At 45.8% G+C, this 20816-nt stretch overlaps 7 protein-coding genes across 7 annotated transcripts; 4 read left to right on the forward strand and 3 right to left on the reverse strand.

Moving 5' to 3' along the window:
• Window positions 1-231: 231 nt before the first annotated feature.
• LY89DRAFT_742789 (uncharacterized protein) lies at window positions 232-2177 on the forward strand (the record flags this gene model as incomplete). The annotated part of the gene is made up of 3 exons (XM_018220874.1): window positions 232-460; window positions 517-981; window positions 1054-2177. The coding sequence occupies 3 exons, from the start codon at window positions 232-234 to the stop codon at window positions 2175-2177; spliced, it is 1818 nt and encodes a 605-aa protein (XP_018061916.1).
• Window positions 2178-3085: 908 nt separating this feature from the next.
• LY89DRAFT_742790 (uncharacterized protein) lies at window positions 3086-3895 on the forward strand (the record flags this gene model as incomplete). The annotated part of the gene is made up of 1 exon (XM_018220875.1): window positions 3086-3895. One exon carries the CDS (start codon window positions 3086-3088, stop codon window positions 3893-3895), a length of 810 nt encoding a protein of 269 aa, XP_018061917.1.
• A 3884-nt stretch (window positions 3896-7779) lies between these two features.
• Window positions 7780-8640, forward strand: LY89DRAFT_601214 (HlyIII-domain-containing protein; the record flags this gene model as incomplete). Its single annotated transcript, XM_018210189.1, has 1 exon — window positions 7780-8640. One exon carries the CDS (start codon window positions 7780-7782, stop codon window positions 8638-8640), a length of 861 nt encoding a protein of 286 aa, XP_018061918.1.
• A 2620-nt stretch (window positions 8641-11260) lies between these two features.
• LY89DRAFT_571089 (HET-domain-containing protein) lies at window positions 11261-12169 on the reverse strand (the record flags this gene model as incomplete). The annotated part of the gene is made up of 2 exons (XM_018208592.1): window positions 11261-11710; window positions 11840-12169. Coding segments are annotated over 2 exons (780 nt in total), but the record flags the coding sequence as incomplete, so codon positions are not given.
• Window positions 12170-12655: 486 nt separating this feature from the next.
• LY89DRAFT_742794 (uncharacterized protein) lies at window positions 12656-14963 on the reverse strand (the record flags this gene model as incomplete). The annotated part of the gene is made up of 4 exons (XM_018220876.1): window positions 12656-13433; window positions 13592-14272; window positions 14324-14429; window positions 14483-14963. 4 exons carry the CDS (start codon window positions 14961-14963, stop codon window positions 12656-12658), a joined length of 2046 nt encoding a protein of 681 aa, XP_018061920.1.
• A 3564-nt stretch (window positions 14964-18527) lies between these two features.
• On the forward strand, window positions 18528-19185 carry LY89DRAFT_357792 (uncharacterized protein). The gene has a single exon (XM_018206974.1). The coding sequence runs from the start codon at window positions 18562-18564 to the stop codon at window positions 18907-18909; it is 348 nt and encodes a 115-aa protein (XP_018061921.1). The 5' UTR covers window positions 18528-18561; the 3' UTR covers window positions 18910-19185.
• Window positions 19186-19306: 121 nt separating this feature from the next.
• LY89DRAFT_742796 (uncharacterized protein) lies at window positions 19307-20673 on the reverse strand (the record flags this gene model as incomplete). The annotated part of the gene is made up of 2 exons (XM_018220877.1): window positions 19307-19785; window positions 19860-20673. 2 exons carry the CDS (start codon window positions 20671-20673, stop codon window positions 19307-19309), a joined length of 1293 nt encoding a protein of 430 aa, XP_018061922.1.
• Window positions 20674-20816: the final 143 nt, after the last annotated feature.

The raw sequence follows: 20816 nt of genomic DNA on the forward strand, positions 1-20816 counted from the left end.
CTTCCGGTTCCGGTTTCTCTTTTGTAGCCTTTCTTTAGCGAAAACAACTTAGGAGAAGCATGAGGTTGTTAGCGTGTCAAATTAGCGCCAATTCACTTGCGTGCTTTTCGATCCCTCAATTTTACTTACTTACTTGTAGATAGGTGGGTAACACTAAGCCGATTTTTTCTGCCCTCGTCTTCAATAGCACAAGTCAATTCTTGAATTCTGCATCTGTCCATATCAATCACAATGGCTCAAAATGCAGCAAGGTCTCACTCAGAGATCTTGCAACGCGACGTTGCGACCATAAAGAATCTTGAGGCTGCGAGAGCTTGCAAGTGCGCCAAGTTCCTTCCGTTCAGATGTCTTCCAGTAGAGTTACGACTCAAAATCTGGAAGGCCGCTCTTCCAGACCCACAGATCATCCGAATTGGATTCAACGCTGCGGTTGATCATGAGGACATGTTCAGGGAAGATGGTGAGTCTCTGAATCATTTCTCCAAGGTCGCGCTTTAAAGTTCACGGAAAATATAGTGATCAGCTTTTACCTTAGATCCTACACCCATGTCGAAAACCGTGCCGTTACCTTACTCGCCTGTCGTGAATCTCGTCAGGTCGCGCTGGAGTCCCTTTGCGGATCAATACCCGTCGAAATCATCTCGGATCAAATCCATTTCCACCGTCGTACACACGACTTGGACGAGCCTCCGCCATACGCTCGCAGAAAGATTCGTTTTGACCCGGCCAGAGATGCCATCTTTTTTCCGGATTTTAATATCCTGAATCGTGTTTCAGACATATTTTACGGTGAACAACTACGGGCAGCTTTCAAGGACATAAAAAAACTTGTTATTCCGGTATCTAGTCTCAAGAGATTCATGAAAGACCAATCGTATCATTCAGCATCAGGTCAGAGCTTTGAGAACCTACAGGAAGTCTTTGCTGTGATGGATCGTGTCACAGGCAAGAGATCCTATGAGCTTGTGGAATTGACAGAAGGTAAGCAGATATGCGGATCAACTTGACATTGCATACAATCAACGTATCGTTGACAAATACTTTTATTTACAGGATCCGATCCACTTCGGCCGACAAAAATCTCAATTACCGGTGGCGACACCAGTGCTTCCGCTAGCGATCCAGCACGAGATTTCATGCTTCCATACTATGATGTCGCTGCACAGATCATATCGGAAGGCTCTACTCTCAACATCACTTTCACGGGCCTCAAGGACAGCAAGATAGAAAATGCGTTTGTCAAACTAGCACCAATTGTCGAGTCTTGCAAACACTGCATTGAAGTAACGGGACCTTTCTTCCGCCGCTTCAGCGAGTTGCCGGAAAAGGTGCGATTGAAGATCTGGGGATATACCATCCCAAGTTCTCAATTCATTCGGGTCAAGGTGTATCGCGTTGGCTCAAAGCAACGTCTTCAATTTCGGCTCAAATCCGACCATGAACCTCTCGCAATTCTAGGAGTTGACAAAGAATCTCGCAAAGTCGCCCTAGACAACTACACTGTGTGTTTGGACTCTGATGGCATTGATCGAAAGATCCGATGCAGTCCAGATGATGTTCTCTACTTCTACAATATCGAGAAATGGTTCAAGTTCCGAGGAAAGATCATTGCGAACCGGCACAGTCGTGCTGTTTGGCAAAGCTTTCGGAACGTCAAGAACCTAGCTATAGACAATTTCACTTTGAAGATGTGCTTGTGTTACAGGATGGCTGCGATGATCAATCAGTTTGAGTCCCTGGAAACTCTACTCCTCATTCGATCAGGCCAACACGCAGAGAAGAGACTTGCAAAGCATCGAAGCACGTTGGTGGATCCAGAAACAAAGTGGTACTTGGGTTGTGATTATTTCAGCGACGTCGACAGAGATCTCAACCGAGTCACCCAGCTTTTCGATCATTTTGTAAAAGCCCGTCAAGACAGTTGGGATGACGAGGAAGAAGGGCTATGGCTGCTATGGCAATGGAATATCCCGAAGGTCAAGATGATGATGCTTGAGGACGGACCAATTATCTGCAACTCGTGTATTGGAAAGGGATGTTCGGGTAGGCGCAGGATGTTTAGCAAGGATTACATAATGGAAGAGGGGCGCTGGTACAATGCAGACGGGTATTATACGGATCATGAGGAATATTCAAGGCCACGAGCTTGGGGATATGGATCGCTTCGTGCATGGTAGCAACAGAACCCGTACTTAATAACAAGAAAATCAAAAAGAGTTACATCTAATATATGAGATGGTGACAGACCTTCAATTCTCAGTTCTCGGGCGGCTAGACTCTCCACAGACGGCAAAACCCTCGGATTGAGTTCTAGAAAATTCCCTCGAGGGATCACAATTTCAAGCAATACTATTCATGCGCTCAATTCCAGAGCTGTTCACTTACGAGATCTCGCCGTTGTCTGTTGTTACTAGGACACTGTATAATTATTTGGAATTAGGGCTCATCTCTATGGCACTGTACTTTTTGGAGTGTCATGCATTTGCATGTTCGCGACCGATATGGTCCACTTGTTGTGTGGACTGTGAAGAGACTTCATCAATGATAGAGTCGAAACTAAGTTGGAACGAGCAACTCAAACATTTCAATTCATTATTGATGGCGATCAATGACAACTCTATTACGATGAAAACTGTCCCTAACATTCTGAGCTAGATCAAAAAGGTGAAGAAAGTGCGTCACAAGCATATGTTAGTTCTGTTGATGTAGTCACGAGGTCTATTTTCCTATATAAAATTGCAAAGGTATTTCTACAGGATTCCGTGCTATACCTGCTAGCTCGGCCAAGTGCAGTTCAGATGTTAATACAACTAGTTCCCTTGAACTATGATGTGACATCCCGCAGCTAAACTTTGGTACCTGGTCCAAAATCAAATTTCCAGACTAGTCTGTTGATCAGTCCATTTCGAAATCCACGCAGCACTTGATGCTATATAATCTTTGATTGTTTCCCTCTTCTGTCCCTTCCTCACCTTACGTTCTACACATACATCACGAACATACACGCCAACAGACAACAATCACGCTAGCACCACTCAACCACACACACTCAACCACATCCAACCACACCCAAAAAAAACAAAAGATGGCACCCATCTTCAACATCACCAACGAGGCTTCCACCGAGAAGTACCTCGCAGCCAACATGCCACTCATCGCCAATGCCATTGTTGAGGCAGTCAAGAACAAGACCTCCAACATCACCGCTTCCACTAGCGAGATGGTTAAGCGAGTCGCCAACAAGGCCACCCACGAAGCCTACTGTGAGTTGAACTTCTGCCACGACAAACCTCCCACGCATCCCGCCAAGAACGTCACCGTTGTTTTCGGCAAATGTGCCGATGACGGCTTCAACCAGTACGGATGCGATGCTTCCGGCAAGCCGTTCAAACACCCAATGATCCGAGCTGTCGCTCCCATCATCGAGGACCTTCTCAAGCGGGCTAGCAAGGCTGCCAATGACATCAAGTGTCAATTCAAGCTGTGCGACGACAACCTCCACCCAAGTAAGTACATCGGAATGCACTCCACTGATGTCTTCGGCAACTGTCCTCAAGATGGAGAGTTCTACCAATTCGGATGCGATGCTTCGGGAAAGCCGTACAAGCATGAGCATCTTGCCGGCAGATCATTGCAAACCGTCCTTGCCGATGAAGCTTTGGCCACCCAACACCACTCCGATGATGGCAAGTCGAACATCACTCAGATGCTCTTCATTCTTCTTGTTGCCGTCGTTGCATTCATTGCCATGTTCATGTTGTATGGCAAGGTCAAGAAGATTTTGGGAGAGCGCAAGGAGCGCAAGGCGGGTCGGGATCTTGCTCAAATGGAGGACGGTATTCCGGAGATGGCCGTCATTGTTGTCGAGGAGGAGGAGTATTCTGACTTCGTTTGAAGGGTCGGAGATGATGATCAGGGAGAAGGATGGTGAAAGATGAATAAGTTTTGTTTTTGTTTTCAACACAACTACCTATGTAACTACTCTCAATCAAGATTGCATCTCCGCCATTCTCTTATTTCCTGGGTTGAATCTGAGACCTGACCCCAACTCCCAAATCCAAGCCTGAACTCATAGGCAAAGAACATTTGTGAATTTTTTTCTTTTTCTTTTGTGTGGTCGTGTTGTGAAGAGTGGTACCGAGCCCCTATTCTTAAACGAGGCTTAGTCATCATATATTGCTTCATCCTGCGCTGTGAGAAGACCTCGAGAAATCTAAATGCTCCATTGGAGTTCCACTGGCAGGGGTATAGCACTGTGGTCTAGTCGCCACTGTGTAGTACAGGAGATCTGGGGCAGAAAGCTGTAGACTCGACGCCATCACCAAAATTTGATCTCTTAGAGTACCAAGGGAAAGGAGATTCTCGATTTATTTGTCTGCACTATTTGAGGTCTATGTACATGCAATACAAGACGGTCCTCCTGAAATCTTACATGAAATCAAGAAGAACATCTACATCTTATGTCCCCCGTCGGACGACTTTGATCTCCACTCCCATCAATGTTGGGTGATGTTTCGCAAAAGAGAAAGGATTTCCGTCTTCGCTCTAAGCCCGTGGAGAGTATCGGGATGTGGAGCCTTCATCCAGCATTTGAGATCTGATGACATTCGTAGTTGGTGACTACTAGAAGCAATGATGTCCTGTGTTGGAAAGATGTTACCTTCTAGCTCACATAGCTGCCATTGAATACCGTTGTCAAGGACACCTCCCAAAACAAGGCTCGATGCTTCCAGCTTGGGGAATATGAGAATTAACGTAGCTAGTATTGGGACAAATATATGTCCGGATGTATAAAGACCCATTATTATAAGATCCCGAACACCGAAAGAGAGGTGCTGAATTGGTGAGTTGGTGTCGACAATAACTGAATTACCGTATTAATTGGACTCTAAAACATCATCTTATGAGCAAATAGGCGTAGTAAGTCCGTTAGGAGACCATGTTTAATTTGAGAAGTAATACGCTATACTTAATTAAATAGTTTGATTTCTGAGATAAATTCATTGCTACACAAAACGGTTATTTTTAAGATTCTTTAACTCCACGACTCTTAGCTTTGCCAATTCCAAAAAAAGCTATGTCTAAATTAGACTTATTATAGGAATAGTAGAGCGAGGAGAGAAGCGGGAAGTTAACATATCTTATATAAGGTTTTCACTTAGAAGAAGTTTCGGGGGACCATGTCTTATATACCCTAATCCCTTATTTCAGAATCATATCATAGAGTCCAATTAATAAGGTATTGGGTAAAGTGTCTTGACACAACGCTTAGCGGCAAACTGCCTGTCTGCGGAACTCGCTAACTGAAGTCCGAGACCTTGTATTTTCTCGCGCGGATAAGTGGGAATATGAAAGACTGACTTCCTCTAAAAGCTGTTAAGGGAACCTTTTCGGGTGGCGGCTTAGATTGATTACCTAGACAAGACCATGTATTATTGAAATACTCTTCTAGTATTATTTGTAGTACTAGCCTACAGCCTGTTTCTCCCTGACCCTTGCATTTCCGTTTTTTCGCAGTGGGCACAGGTCAACAAAGCACATGATCTTTGCTCACAAGTAGTCTAGTCAGATCTTCTAGGGCAACACACTTAGGTAGGTGAATCTCAGAACTTGTTGAACCGTTCTAACCTCTGAAGGACGTTACGCATTCCAGCAGGATTAGCACGTGACTCGTCTTTTTTAATTCCAATTGGGGACGACCTCCTGTGCTGACCCAAGTGTGGCTTTATTAGTCCAAAAGACAATAAACTAGTAACAGAATAGTAAAGTTTACACCTGTTAGCAGCAGAATCTAAACAACCCTGCAAACATGAAGTTAAAAAAATTGCTAAATGGACCGCTTTTTGTTAGTAGCGAAAAATTTGTATCTGGACGGCGCTTATTCTTAGGCCTCTCCAAAGGAAATGTATAAAGCCACTCCTCAATAACTCACATTCTATACATAATACAAATCCATTTTCAACTATAATTCTGCCAAATTCAAACAAATCCACATCATGAAAGATCTAAATTCTCTGCCATCACTTGAGACAAGAAGTAAGTGTACCTGCCTGGGTTCAATGCAAACACCAAGATAGATTGCTAACGCATTAAAGTGTCCGAACTAAATGTAGCAGACACCACCGATGTCAATCATTTCATCCGACAATATCGAGTAGAGGGAAGACTAGAAGACCCAAATTGCTTCCAATTGTTTCCCCACCTTTCTCCAGAACTCCGCATCGTCATCTGGGAACTGGCTTTCGAACAGCATCCTCATATTTCATGCTACGAAATTCTAGCTCCTGCACCCGATGCACCCAATATATGTGCGATCCGTTTCCATAAAGGCTCTATGGATCGTCCCTGTCCGCTACTTGGTGTCTGCACTGAGGCTCGAGATATAGCCCTAGAGAACTACGCTGGATCCATAAGTGCTTGCGAAAGTGCCGATACTGGGATGTCTTCCTTTATCAACTACGGTAAGAAGTGGCACTACGCTTGGTTCGATGAGACCTCTATGCCGCTGCAGCAAGCTCGCGCAGCCTCACGGCAATGCGCTGTCTGCGATGGGATATCGTGCGGCCGCAAGGTGTACTTCATTCCTCAGCAAGCCTTCTACCTGAATCATTCTGAAAGCACAAGTCTTACACATCCCTCATGGAGCAGCCCGTATCTTCCTCGATCGGCTTTCAATGAAAATTCAACTATGTCCTTTTTTGGCGGACTCGACATCGCCATCGAACATTCGACATCTTGTACTCGGATCGGCTTTCTTGGGGGAATTCCTCACCAAAGAAAGAATGAAGGACATCTTTTCTTTGTTTTCAAACTTACAGAGATTCACAATATTCGAGCACACCTTTAGTTACAGCACGGATTTCAGATTGTGGAAGAGGTACAACAGTCGAGAAGGTTCGAAAGAGGATGCGTTGACAGTCTTGAAGTATCGTGACATGCAGTGGTCGTCTGCTGAGACATGGTGGCAACAAACTCCTGGCGTCGAAATGGAGATTCTTGAATTCCTAGGTGTGCATCGACACGCGGTCAAGCCTATCGATATTCTGGAAGAATTCTTTTGTGAGGAATTGCTGGGATAGGCAACCAAGAGCCTGAACCTGCACAGCATATATCCTACTGAAGAATATAATGTGTAACAATAGCTTTTGAATGAAGAAATATTCTACGCCAAACCAAAACTTCACATCAGTGCTCATCGAAACGCAGGAACAAAGGGTAACAGAAGGTGGGATGCATTCGTTTAGGTGAGTGGTGAGCGTTGGAAAGCCTTTGTCTTTGATGCTTATTAATTCATTTAGCCCAGACATTTCGAACCGAATTAGCCGTTGGCAAACGATGTGAGGAGGCGCCGGTGGAGATTGCAGAAAAAGCATCATTTCATCATCGGGATCGCCGGCACCCACCCCAACAAGTTTCTTTCAACCTCGAAACCTCGGTCCTTTCAGGAGCAACATCCTTCTTCTCCCTTGCATCAATTCAAGCACACAAATTTGATTGACTGCGCATGAAATAGAGACACATTTGTCCGAAGCTCTAGCTTTAACATCACGACACAACGGAGGAGAAACGCCGATCGTGGAATCATTCTCTCCATCATTCGCGGAGATTGCTCCGGCCCAGTCCTCCGCTCTCGAATACGATCGTGATGATATCGAGGTTACTAGGCGCATGGATACGACTTCCAAAATGACATCAATCCTTACCCTGCGACGGCCAGCTCGCCTTTTCACGAGAGCACAAGACACCACAGAGCAAGAAAAGGGGAGCAGGTCACGTGCTATGCCCAAGCCAGACCTCCTCCACTTTGACGACCTACCAGAATGGTATCAAGACAATCCTGCTGTCCGCTCAGCATATCGACCAGTCTCCTACTCTTCGGTTCCATGTCTCCATTCTTTGACATACCTTCATAACGAGACGTTGAACATTTATACACATCTGATTCCAGCAATACTTTCTATCTTTGCGCAAATGTACATCCAAGCCTTGATCACTCACCATTTTCCACGAGCTTCGTCGAGAGATCGACTTATATTCGGTGCCAATATCTTGCCTGGAATGGTGACCATGATCCTTTCGACCTGTTACCACACCTTGATGAATCATTCCTTCCCTGTCTCCTCGCTATTTCTTCGAATCGACTACGTCGGGATCTTGACTCTCATACTGGGATCGTTTTTTTCTGGCATTTTCGTTGGCTTCTACTGTGAGCCGGCTCTTCAACGAGTGTACTGGACGATGATCATTGCGCTTAGTGTTGTCACGTCTGTCCTCGTCCTACATCCACAACTCCAAGGACTTCGCTGGCGGTCTCATCGGACAGCAGCTTTCGTCGCTACAGCTCTTTCTGGCTTTGCGCCCATCGGCCATGGGCTCTGGCTTTACGGATGGTCGGAGATGTGGGTGCGGTCTGGCATGCCCTACTGGTTCTTGGAAGGCATTGTGTATGGACTCGGAGCGTTCTTCTTCGCCACTAGATTTCCCGAAAGTGTTTGGCCAGGGAAGTTTGATATTTGGTTCTGCTCGCACCAGATCTTTCATGTCTTGGTCGTTTGTGCGAGTGTGGTCCTTTTGAAGGGTGTTTGGGATGCGTATGCTTGGAATTATCATAATAATCAACAGTGCTTAGCTACGTTCTGAGAGATTCGGAACTTCAGCTGATAGATGTCTGAGTACGCGGAAACTAGAGGAGTGATACGATATACCGTAGTTGTTTACCCAGAGAAACTGCATACTGATTGTCGCTACCTTGAAATAGATGATGAATTTCTATCATCCCATTATTTATTGTCTCTTTCAACTTCGGTGTCCTCAAGTAGCCGGGACATTATAAATGAGGCTGCGACTAGAACCAGATGAAGGTGGAACGATTAAAGCGAGGATAGCCTGACGTAGGTAGGTAGGTTTGTTTACTTCCCTCGCTTCAAGTTCTCCACCTCCAAACCTCCCGACTCGTTCAAGAGCAACCACAACACTTCATAAACACCTTCCGCTCTCGTTCTCCTTTGAAAGTCCATCATTCCAAGTACGTTAAGAAATGGACGATTTGTCGACTCTGGAATGGACTGCAGAGTCTCTCACGCAGTATCTGCACGCGAAGTTTGACCCTGATAACACCATATCCAATGCCGAGAAAGACAGAGGAAAGGGCCACGAGGAGCGTGCGAAACAATTGACAAAAGTTATCCACGTTGCTTTACCTTTCTGGAGAGATTATCGCCGTCTCGTACAACAACTCTTCACCCTATCCAAGGAAGGCGCGTTCGATCGAGTTCGGGCTGCCAAAAACGAGCATGGCAGGAAGGTATATATTGTCCCCAACTTCACCAGACAATGATAATGACTTTTACAGGAGACAAAGTACGTGTCTGAGCTGGGCTACGATCTGATCGGGGTTTTCAAGATCCTGGGCAGGTTCGAAGCTGGCATTGTCCTACGAGTACGTGGTACAATGAAGTCACTCGAAGAATCCATCGATGAGCTGTCAAAGATCAACAGAGGCATTCCTGTCGAGTCTTTGAAGGTCAAAATCCCAACGATGACAAGATCTGGCGGTTTCCTTCATATCGACGAGTCTACCCGTCTGAAATTGGCTGAGGATATCAGAGGAGATGTATTTCAGGATGCTCGTGAGTTTGCCGGATATTCAATGATTAATCTTGAAATTGACTGAAATTTAGAAATCCGCAAAATTATCAAACACATTGTCCTCTGCCAAGACCGACTTTCGCTCGAAGCTACCATTTATAACGTCCTCGAGCAAAGTTTGGGCAATATTGCAAAGGCCAATGGCTCGGTTGGATCCGAAATCGAAGACTGGATCGGCAGCAATCCAATATCCGAGCTATTCAAGGACATTCGCCCCAATGCGGTCAAAGCTACGAACGAGGCAGTTACGTTTATGGTCGGCATGCTCCTTGGTGAAGTGACCGCCGAGGCATACAAGGCAGAGTTGAAAAATTTGGTCAATGGTGTGGTTACCAGGCGGGGGTATCACTATCACGGTAGCAATGGCTATGCGGACAAGAGTGTCGAGATTTTGAAAAGTACCTCTTGGCGTTGAACATTGATAAGCCGAGGAGGACTTTGGTTGAGAGGATAGTACGCAATGGCATGGTTGTTTGCTATATTTGTGGTACAATAGAGATATGGTGATCAGAAGTTCACAGTGCGGCGTGGATATTTGTGGGAGTAGATTGGTATGGAACATCTCCTCTCTTTCAAAAACACATGGAACGATGAAGGGTGAAATGGCATTGAAGGATATAAGACTTCAAAGTGCTCTTTACAAGATATCGACCTTCGAATAATCTTGACCTCGCTATGACATCTCCTCATGAAACTTAGGTACAGCTTGCAACATGTATCGGTCCTGTACATCGGGCATCACATAAATTGACACCGAAAATATTGTGATGGGAATTGAGAACTCTCCTGGCAATGGATCGATACGGTATCCTTCATCGATTGTCATCGAGATGTGTTGCCATTCATCCCGATAGTAGGCCGGGGGTCGAAAAGTCATTCGGGTTTTTTCTACCGTAGCTAAGGGCGTCCCAGCTGGGAATAGTTTTACCGCAATTTCAACACCATCATCTGTTTCACGAGCCCCAATATACAGAACCACTGGCGTAATCTGATTGTGTATGTTCAGAACGGAAGCTACTGTTGTCTTGCTATTCAACATATCAGGCGGCATGAAAACTGTACTTTGATCTGCACTGAGTATAGCGACGCCAGGTGCACCTCGCTCTTGTTCCGATGTTACTCTAATATATCTCACAGTCATACTCGGAAACAGAATGAGGAATGCGTATTTGTAGGTAAACCGCTCTGGCAAGTCCACTTTGTGGTCTCGTGGAAGATAAATTTGAGATGCGGCTCGTGGACGGTTCGTTCGTATGGGAATAATTGTTGGTGGAAATGGCGCTCTGTAGTAAGCTCGCCCCCTTTTCTGTAAGGGCAAACACCACAGCTTTTTGTACCTACAATCCTTACGGAAGACTGGCAGAGTATTGATTGCGCCAAATAAGTATTCTGGATTTCCAGTAGGGATAAGTTCTAGGCTTATCGAAAGCCCAAAGTTTGTCAGGGACACAATAGTACGTGGTGGATTGGTGTCTTTCTCATCATCAAGTACCCCTTCAACACTTGGCACGAACCTCTCGGGGTTGATACCAAAGTTGGAGAAGAGCCTAATTGAGCTCGCAAATATATTGGGATGTCTTCCACCAACATGACGAGACGTTTGAGGCCACTGCCAAGCAAACAATGATTGATCCGTCGATTGTTTGATGATCTCTTCCTGCAACCTCATGAAAGCTTTGCTGCCTTCTCCGTATAGCAAGGGCATATTTATATCGAAAATACCAAGCAAACAGTAGGAAAGATCCTCTTCGCGTGTTGTTTCGCGGCCCTTCATCCACGACATCCTCTCTACAATTGAAGATGACATAACACTTTCAGAGTATAGGATAGCTTTAAGTTCAATGCCAGTTCTATGTGCCAACAATCGTAGTATAAGCCTTTGACGGCTTTTGTGCGAGCGTTCCCAAGGATTCATGACTGTGTCGCATGCATAGCCCTGCCATTCTATTGGCTTCCAATTTTGGGCCAAGAAACGTATGGCCCTTGGTGCAAGTAATTCTTGAAGTGTCCAACCGCGTGTGAACCACCGACTTCCACAGAATGAACTTAAGAATTTTTGCAGCTCCGAGGTTTGATCGTCTGAGAAGGCTTCAGCCCCTTTGAAGCTTATGGAAGACATTCGCCCTTCGAAAACATCGTCCCATCCTCTCTTTCCCATCTCAGCAAGGCCCCTTCCGAAATTGCCAGGGACGTCCTCGACATCAGCTAGATACACGTAACAGATCTGAGAATCACTGTACCATGCGAACATGGAGTTTATTGCTTCAGAGAGCTCAGCACTGCTGGATTTGTCGATACAATTGGTGTCCACCCAAATGTAGGAGAGCCTATCTCCCAGCGCTTGAGCACAAGCAGATTGAATTTTGGCGAATCCTTTCTTCTGAGACGCCTTTTCGAGATCTTGCCAGTCTTGGAAAGTCACCTCCTCATCTCCCCAAGTATGGTACAATATTGCATAAGGTGGAATGTTGTCTCCGACGAAGTATTTGAGCTCGAGGCTTCGCGTATGGATCAACCACATGATTCGTTGGCCCAAAAGACGTCAACCGAAACTGGAAATGATCGATATATGAAGGCAAAGGCGCAGGAAAAGCTCATGGAGATGCGGTAACAAGTCTGTATCGATTTAAAGATGGAATGGAAGGATTTAAGAAAGAGAAAACGTCGTCTTCGATGGTAGGCAACAGGAAGCGGAGGTGAGGCTGTGTTGAAGCTCTCGTCTGGTGGCATGCAGCTGCAGGTGTCCCAATTCGGTCGCGATCGCCCACTTACTCTCACGCCACTTCTTCAAGAACCTAGAAAAAAGCATTTCAATGCTGTCGTTGATCGAAGAAGAAAGGCTTGATTACACGGAGTGATTCCCAACTCCGTCTTAGTCGACTGCTCGAGCATTGCATGTACACCACCTTCTGTGGGTACAGGAGCAAGGGCTTGTCACACAAACATAAAAATAAAGATGTGAGGTAACACGGTTCGAGTGATTGGAGTACAATATAAAGTGGCACCGTCATGAGTAGATTTCTCCTTTCCTCAACCGCCCAACATTGTTTTCCAACCCAAACGCAACATGAGGACCCCGTTCACCCAAATTAGGGTCCACTCCCGTATACTTGAGCTCATCTACATCTAGCAAAGGTCCCAGCTTTAATCGGAGACTCTCATTTTCGGGTTGCATCGGATCAGCTCCAAGTGAAGATCTTCCAGTGAGCGCATCAAGCTCTGAATTCCTCGTCGCAGCTACAATTGCCGAGAAGCTCATTGAATGAGAAACACCATTCAGGAATATCGAGTAGAAGCCAACGAGCGCGGCTATGAACGAGAAGAGCAATGCTAGTCCATAGGACACGAACAGGTAAAATGGATGGTATTGGTATTTGTTGACCGTATTCGAGGTTTGTATCGTCTTGAGGACCGTCTTATTGCCAGTCATCTGTGGCGAACTAAGATAGCTGATGGTGATGTTGTTTGCTAGATCTTGAATGGCAGCTATCAGGGTCTTGTTTCGGCACATCCATGGGGTAGAAGGGAACGTGTTCATGAAGACCACGGTTGAGTTTGGACTCGCATTTGATTCGGCAAGACTTTTGAAGGGACTGTTCACAATGTCGTCACAAGCTGTGAGTCCGGTGGTCATCATATTGGAATCGATAGTTGCCGCATATTCTTGGTTGCCGTACTGATCGGAATCGACGACATTGTCTAGAGAGACGTTTCCTGCTAAAATGGTCCCTATGGCGTAAAGGTGGGGGAGGTAAGGGCTGTACTGGACTTCCTGAGTACCACCCCTATCGACAAATTAGCCTATGTTTGTGATCACGCACTAGAGCTGAGGAGCGTATCCAAAGAAGTGAACCATCTTATCGTTGAAGAGCAAACCCCGAAGAAGGATTCCAACAGCTCGGTTGTTGAGATAGAGGAGGAATTAAGGGGGATTTCAACTTACTCATCTGAATTTTCGCCGCCGGGCTCCAAGTCTGTAATTGTTACATAAGGGGTACTGTAGTTACCCAGGATCTGAATGTTGTTTTGGATGATCTGCTGCATTCCGTCTTTGAAGGAAATTGTAACATCGAATGATGAATTAACCGCATTGCATACAATGCCTTGAGTGGATGTTTGAACCCAAATTTGGGGCATGATGTAGGCATCATAGACTCCATACTCAAGGATTCTCGGGATCCAGTCCGAATTCGGGGCGCCGATGCCAAACCATGTACTCCAAACCGACCAAAGCAGACGATTAGCAGTATTGGCGCTATAGTCCTTGTTTGTGATTTTGGTGTAGGTGAATAGATTATCCTGTTGTGCCATTGTTCCAGTGACATTGTCAAAGACAACTTGCTCAGTGCTGTTGGCAACGGCGCACTGAAGAGAAGGGCCGAAGAACTGTAGGTCGTACGACCATTCTGTAGCGTTCACAGGCGCAGGAAGAGGAACGACATTGATGTCGTTTGCTGCTCGTACAGCCACGGTGTTTGGGGCCAATGTCTCTATCCATCTCGTCGTTTCTCCGCTCCATATAGCCAAAGACCAATCGAGTGTTGCTACAGAAGCAGTACCTGTGATGTTCTGGGCAACAACAGTCAACGTAGCGGAGGGTGCTACACTCGCCAGACCTAGTAACCTAAAACTATGTAAATGATCGTACCAATCTCTCTTGAGCAATGTTTCCTACCAGACAATAAGTCCCAAGAACAGCGCAATCTTTGCGCTTTTCATAAGTTCCCAATAGAATAGCCCCAAAGGATCGGTTGACAACGAAAATAATCTGTCCAAGCTTGCTAAACCAAATAGTTAGTAGGACAGGCGATGCTCTATGTAATAATACACTTACACATGGTGAGGGGTTGTCTCTTTACAACAGTCCAGATGTACTGGCCAAGCGAGGTCATCGTGGCCGCTTTGAGGAAAGAAGTCACAAGAAAGGCGAGACCGGTTCCAATTCTAGTTGGCCACGCCTGTCTTGATGCATCGCCAGTGACTTGGTTATTCATCCAACTGTAGTAAAAGTGGTGGCCCAACGATAGTCCCAGGCCTAGAAGGAGCATTGAGACTATGAAGGTAGGTTTGCGCCAGTGGATGCCCCATTTCGTGGGTTTCTGTCTAGGTATGGATGCTTTCTCGCCATTGCTGTGGTAGCCCGATACGACTCTCGACTCTGGGACTTCATCATGGCTGCCTGGCGCATGCAAGAAGGACGAAGTATATGAAGGTTCTGAAACTTCGCTGATATGAGAGCTGATGGCTGGCTTGACGGGAAGTGGTTCGTAGATGGGAGACCCGCCCACAGGTTTCCGTCGAAATTGCTGAGCCATGATCATCGCCGATGGTCCAGAAGAATGGAGGGGCATTCACGAAACTTATTGAATTCTCAGGTGAATACTGCGGTGTGGCGGTGCTGACCTGCTAGCAGTCTCGGGATGTTTGGCCCCCAAATACATGGGTTCCACACACAAGAATAGCCCAAAGAGCATTGATTCGCTCTCGCTCATGCCACTTGTTCCTCCCGGAAGCTTAGTGCAAGGAAAATGGGGAGACTTCGCTCGGTCGCATCCAAGGGCCAATGAAACTCGATCTGTCGACTAGGATCAAGGGCAAGGTTTTGGGACCAGGATTCTACTATACCCTCCCATGTTTAATTCAATATTCCGTGCACTTTGCCACCATAATTCCACTTCAAAAGCATGCTATTATCACCCAATTGCAAGGGTTCTAAATACAGATTCTCAACACCAAAATGAAGATATATTTAATTAATATTTGGTTAGGCCGCCATTTGCATCAATGACTGCTTGACATCTCCTCCACCATGAATCATATAGACTCTCAATGAATTCATCAGGCACTGCATTCCATGCCTCAAGTACAATCCTCCTCAACTCAAGTATCGTGACTTTTGCAGCATCATAATATGCTTGCCAATAGTTGTACTACAGAAGAGAGGAATCCTCACCAAAAAAGAGGGTAGGTAAGAGGTGGCAAGATCACCTGGTTCTGACCAATGAGGTGACAAATAAGGTGCTTTCAAAAGTGGAATTATGGTGGCAAAGTGCACGGAATATTGAATTAAACATGGGAGGGTATAGTAGCCCTATCGATGCTTCTTCAGCCGAGGCAGATTCTGTTCTAACTACTTCTCGATTTCCAAGTTCAGTGGAGAGTGGATAAATTGCAATGGTAAAACCAAAGAGTACTATCTTCAGACATGTAAGAAAGAGGTGCTACACTTACCCACAATTCAGATGGTGCAATGACCACGCTTAATCTTCCCAACAACTCCCTTCATTGTAACCCTTCTTTCACAAGCTTGGAAATATCCTGCATATTTGAACATGGACCAAGGCGGGCAAGAAAAATGGGAGTTCTTCGGCCTGCAGATTTCTACTTTGTCCTCTCTTGTCATAATTCACTCAAAGTAGGATCTCCACCAGGGAAATAAAACTCTTGCGCTAAATATCCATCTCAGAATGGACTCTCATGCAAAGTACTTCAGATGCTACAACATTCAAGGTTCACTTTCTCAACTCGAAAAGAAGCGAATGCTATCCTCAGTTACCACAAGTAATGTTGAGAAAAGCTCCAGATGTCTGGGATCTCAGGAGCATTTCTGACGCCAATCTATCACTTTTCAAAACTTCCAATGAGGTCTCCATTCTTTCCTCCCATAGGCTACTTGCTTTCAAGACAGGAGGTTTGTCATCGATTTCCGAATACTATCAGTCGGATAATATAATTCTAAGACTAAATAAGAGAGGGTTTTCAAAGGAAAGGGCCGAGTAATATGCCACAGAACTTGAATAGCATAATCTGTGGAGCTTACCATGCCATCAGATGTTTTACTAATCAGTCACATACGATGTTTTCAAACCAGCAATATTCATAATGACTTGTCAAAAGTGAGAATTTGAACTTCATTCATGGCATGGCGTTCAGTCTGCAGAGCTAATGAATATCGTCCTGAGTACATGACGACGCTTCCATCCTCTTCAATTTCCTTGGACACTTTATACAAATTTCCATACGGTGCACTCTGAGCATTTCACCTTGGAACTACAAAGTCGCTAATGATTTCCTATCCTTACTACTCAAATGCACGAACCCTAACAACTCACCCTACCGCCCTATACCTCTTTAAGAAAATCTCTAACCCAGATTTGGTGTCACTGGCCTTACAGAACCGCAGCAAGAACCGCAGATGCTGCGAAGGAAGCAAAGTTAACCGCCGTAAAGCTAGTGGCGACAGTCATCCGCTTGCAGCCACGATGATTATCCCACACACCAATCTTAGCTGGCCCAGAACAAACTCCATCCTTATCCCCAGCGCGGACGGCTCCGAAGACAAAGGTAGCAAAGAGAAAAGCAGTCAGGATGCCATCGGTAGCTACGGTAGGGGTCTTCTTGTGTGGAGCTACGATGTGGTAGATTAGGACCATGATAGCGGCCATGGACTGCGTTGAGGATGAAGTTAGTTTGGCATTATTTGCGAAATGAGGAGTGTGGTGCGGGAAGGGGAAGAAGAGAAGATTGTGCCTACAGATGCGTGGATAACTTTCTCTTCGGAGCTGACGCCAGGATTCAAGATGTTGCGGTCAATGGCGCAAGAGATGAAGACTACCGAGATTGTGGCAAAGATGTGCTGCACCGCGCGGATATATGTGAGCCATGCGGGCGCAGAGGCAGTAATTGTAGATGATGAAGATGTCTGAGAAAACTTCTCGGCGTCCATGTTGCTAGAATTGTGAAGTAATAACGAGGAAATTCGGCTTGAAAATTGAATTCGAATTCCTCAAATTCGTAATGTTAATCGTCGTATTTCTGATGCCCTTGCGGAAATGCAGAAGACTTTATATGTTCTTAACCGGTCTAACATTGCACCATCATTCACACCAAAATGTAGTAGTTGATGGCACGCTGCTGTATTTCCGTATATCCTCGAACCAACACTTCACTGTCTTCCTTGTACTTCGTATGCGAAAATCGAATCTCATTCGTCAACAATCCGGCGAGGCACGATTGAGGTGCGTTCCTGCTGCTGGAATTGTTCTCTAAAGCTCTCACGTCTTGAAGGATCCAATCAGGTATTGAGCACGATTAAGCGGTGCAACTCTTGGCAAAGAAACATTCTCAAAAGCTCTCGATGTCCAATTTGATTGGAACTCTTTGCGATTCGAGGTATGGCACAAGTAGTGTAGATCCTGTTGATTGAAGCACTGACTATGTTCAACATTATATGTATAGGTATGAAGGAAGACCAGAGAAAGGAGGGATTTAGAATAAGGTCAATTCGGGATTCGAATTTTGATTATGGATTGACTTCAACGGTGTGAAAAGTTCATCAAGCAGATACTAATGGAGAAGTAAGAGGGAGTAAAGGTGCAATACATAGCTATCCACTTTGAATGGTGTGACAGATAATCAGACTCGCGGACGTTTGTACTGAGTACTCACACGACTTGTTTCCGGAAACGTTCAACTCTATACGATAATGCGACCGTTGAAACCAAGAGCTCTTCTTCGATAAATACCAGGTATGGTCTAAGCTCATGCGCCAAGTATTGAGAACCATTGAGCGGATTTGCGTATTTTCCAAAGTCTTGTATCTTGATCGATGAGCGTGGGACGTAACATCGATTCTACCCATCTTCAATGGAAATCTTACGAGATCACTCGGATCGACTGTTTGAGCCTCACAGCAACTGTCCTCATCCTCAAGACTTTACTTGATGAGAGACTTATAGCACGCAAGATCATCTTGAAAATATAGGAATAAAACTATAGCCTTGGACTTTATTATGCTAAATCTCACTTGAAAGTTCTACTTTGCTATATTTTCGGCGTTGTCTCATCCAAGGTTGGATTAGTATTGTAGAATTGAGGGCCTGAATTATTTTACATTCTCTCAGTTGCGACAGGATGCCTTACAAAGAAGAGACGGAGTCTGGGCAAAATTCGGGAGGAAACAAACAAATAATGAATGAATCCAGCAACCACAGAAAGAATAACCAGAGAAGAACCCCCGAGTTTGCAACAAGCCAAAGAGTGAATCTAAGAACTACACAAAAAAAAAGCCAAAAAATCAGAACAGACCCCCCATCCCTCAAGTATATAAACCCAAACACCAACCTAACGCTTTTAGGAAATACAGCAAGGTTGCTGGCGAAGAAGTCACAATACTTGTGGACCGACCAGTCTGCAAACATGAACCAGGTACACGTGCGCCCGTGGTTTGGAGGTGTAAGTAGACTTTGGATGAGTGTCTAGTTGTTGAGTGTCTGTCTATGTTGTGAAAGGGATAGTCTGCAAATCTTGACAACAGTAAGCCAATCGTCGACAACACATTTGAGCATGACAACAAATTTTCTATCTTTCAACGGCAAACGGGAAAGCGAGAGTGAATGAATGTCCCTTCACAAGAACACCACTAACCACGGGTGCATTGTGGGTAAAGGCTAGAAATCTAGTTATTGTTCTGAAGAACGGGCTTGTTGTCAGACTTTGTGGGAGTTAGGTGTACTGTTCTACAACCTCACTTTTTGATAGACAAATGTCGGGTGGCGCTTGCTCTTGAGTTTGAATTCACTTCTATTCTCATGTAGAACCTATCTACCCACGCCATGGCAAGGACGCAAATATCAAAACTTCTTTTCCTCTCATCTCCTCAAGCTCCTGAGCCCCTCACAACCACAACACCCTCAACTACAACCCCATCCCTAACCATCTTCTCCCTCACTAACCTATCACCCACCATCCTCCTCGCAACCCAACTATCAAACCTCTCCGGCCTGACCCTCATCATCGTCCCATCCATCTGCAATTCCTCAACCCCCTTTTCCTCTCCAGAGCCGAATCCCCACCACGTGACCCTCGCTTCTCTCAAGCCCTCTGCTTGGAGTAGAGAAGCCGTGTATTCCCATTCTCTCCATTTCCTCTGGTCTTCTTGCTCTTTTAACTTCGTGTCACCTTCTTCATCTCCAGTTCCAGAACTTGCAATCTGGCTCGGAAACCCTACTGCACTCCCCGATGAACTCCAAAGCGTAACATCTAACTTCCACAACCCCGTCAACTCGTCTTTCACAAAGCGACAAAATCTATCCCAGACTTCATCTCTCCGATCATTGCCCCAGGAGTCTTTGCCTACTGCGATCCGTTAGCACTATCCAACAATAAAATGGAACCTTCTCCAGGGACCGAATGCGGAAAACAGAACTCACACCACGACGGAACCTCCCTCGCAACCCTTAACCCCCTCACCCACCCCCTCGCCTCACGACTCCTATCCCCCCAAAACGCCACCGCAGCATCAACACTCGTCTCAAAATCAAACACCACGCCCCTCCCTCCATACAGCACCCACTCCGCCTCCTCCTTTATCTTCTTACACGTTCTCAGAATCTGCGGCTCGATACTCGGGCTCGGGAAATCGGAGCGGAAATTCGCTGTGAGGACTTTATACGTCGTCAATTTTGGAGGAGAGCTGGTGCCGAAGGGATAGAAGGAGGTAGCCGAGTGCAGGGGGACGGTGGATGTGTTGTAGAAATAGCCGTTGTGGGGGATTTGGGTGGTTATTTTGTGGTGGCGGGGTGGAAGGAGGAGGGCGTAGATTTTGAGGCGGAGTTCGAGGGGGAGATTGAAAAAGGGGAAGGGTTTGGTCGTTGTTGAGGGATCATGTGAAGTGGTGGTGGCTGTAAGGCTGAGATTCGTGCCGCTGTCGGAGACGATTTCCGGTTCCTGATCGGCGCGCTTTTCATCCTTCAACCTTTCTTGACTTGCAGACTCCATAACTCCAGCATCAGAATCCGAATGTCCATCATGAGAGGGATAATGGTCAGCATATAAAGGCCACAACTCCGCCACTTCAATATTTTTACAATTACTCATACAGAAACTGGTCCGTGTCTTCCGCTGGTAGAAAACATTGACCTGTAACTGCGGCGGTGACGATAAGATTTCGGCGACGGACGGGTCCTGTTCGTGTTGGGGGCTCCAGCGATGTGGAGCCCGAGGGTTTGGTTGCGGGTCCTGCATTGCGCGCAGGGATCTTGAATTTGATAAGTAATTCGAGATTTTTCTTCGTATGTGGTGAGCTGGGATGCTGCTTGGTGCTGACAGGTGAAGAGCGGTGTGTTCGTGAGTTGATAATTTGTTGACAGGCTATTTGCTTCTTGGGA

Source organism: Mollisia scopiformis, assembly GCF_001500285.1.
Source record: "Mollisia scopiformis unplaced genomic scaffold LY89scaffold_36, whole genome shotgun sequence".
Classification (NCBI taxonomy): domain Eukaryota; kingdom Fungi; phylum Ascomycota; class Leotiomycetes; order Helotiales; family Mollisiaceae; genus Mollisia; species Mollisia scopiformis.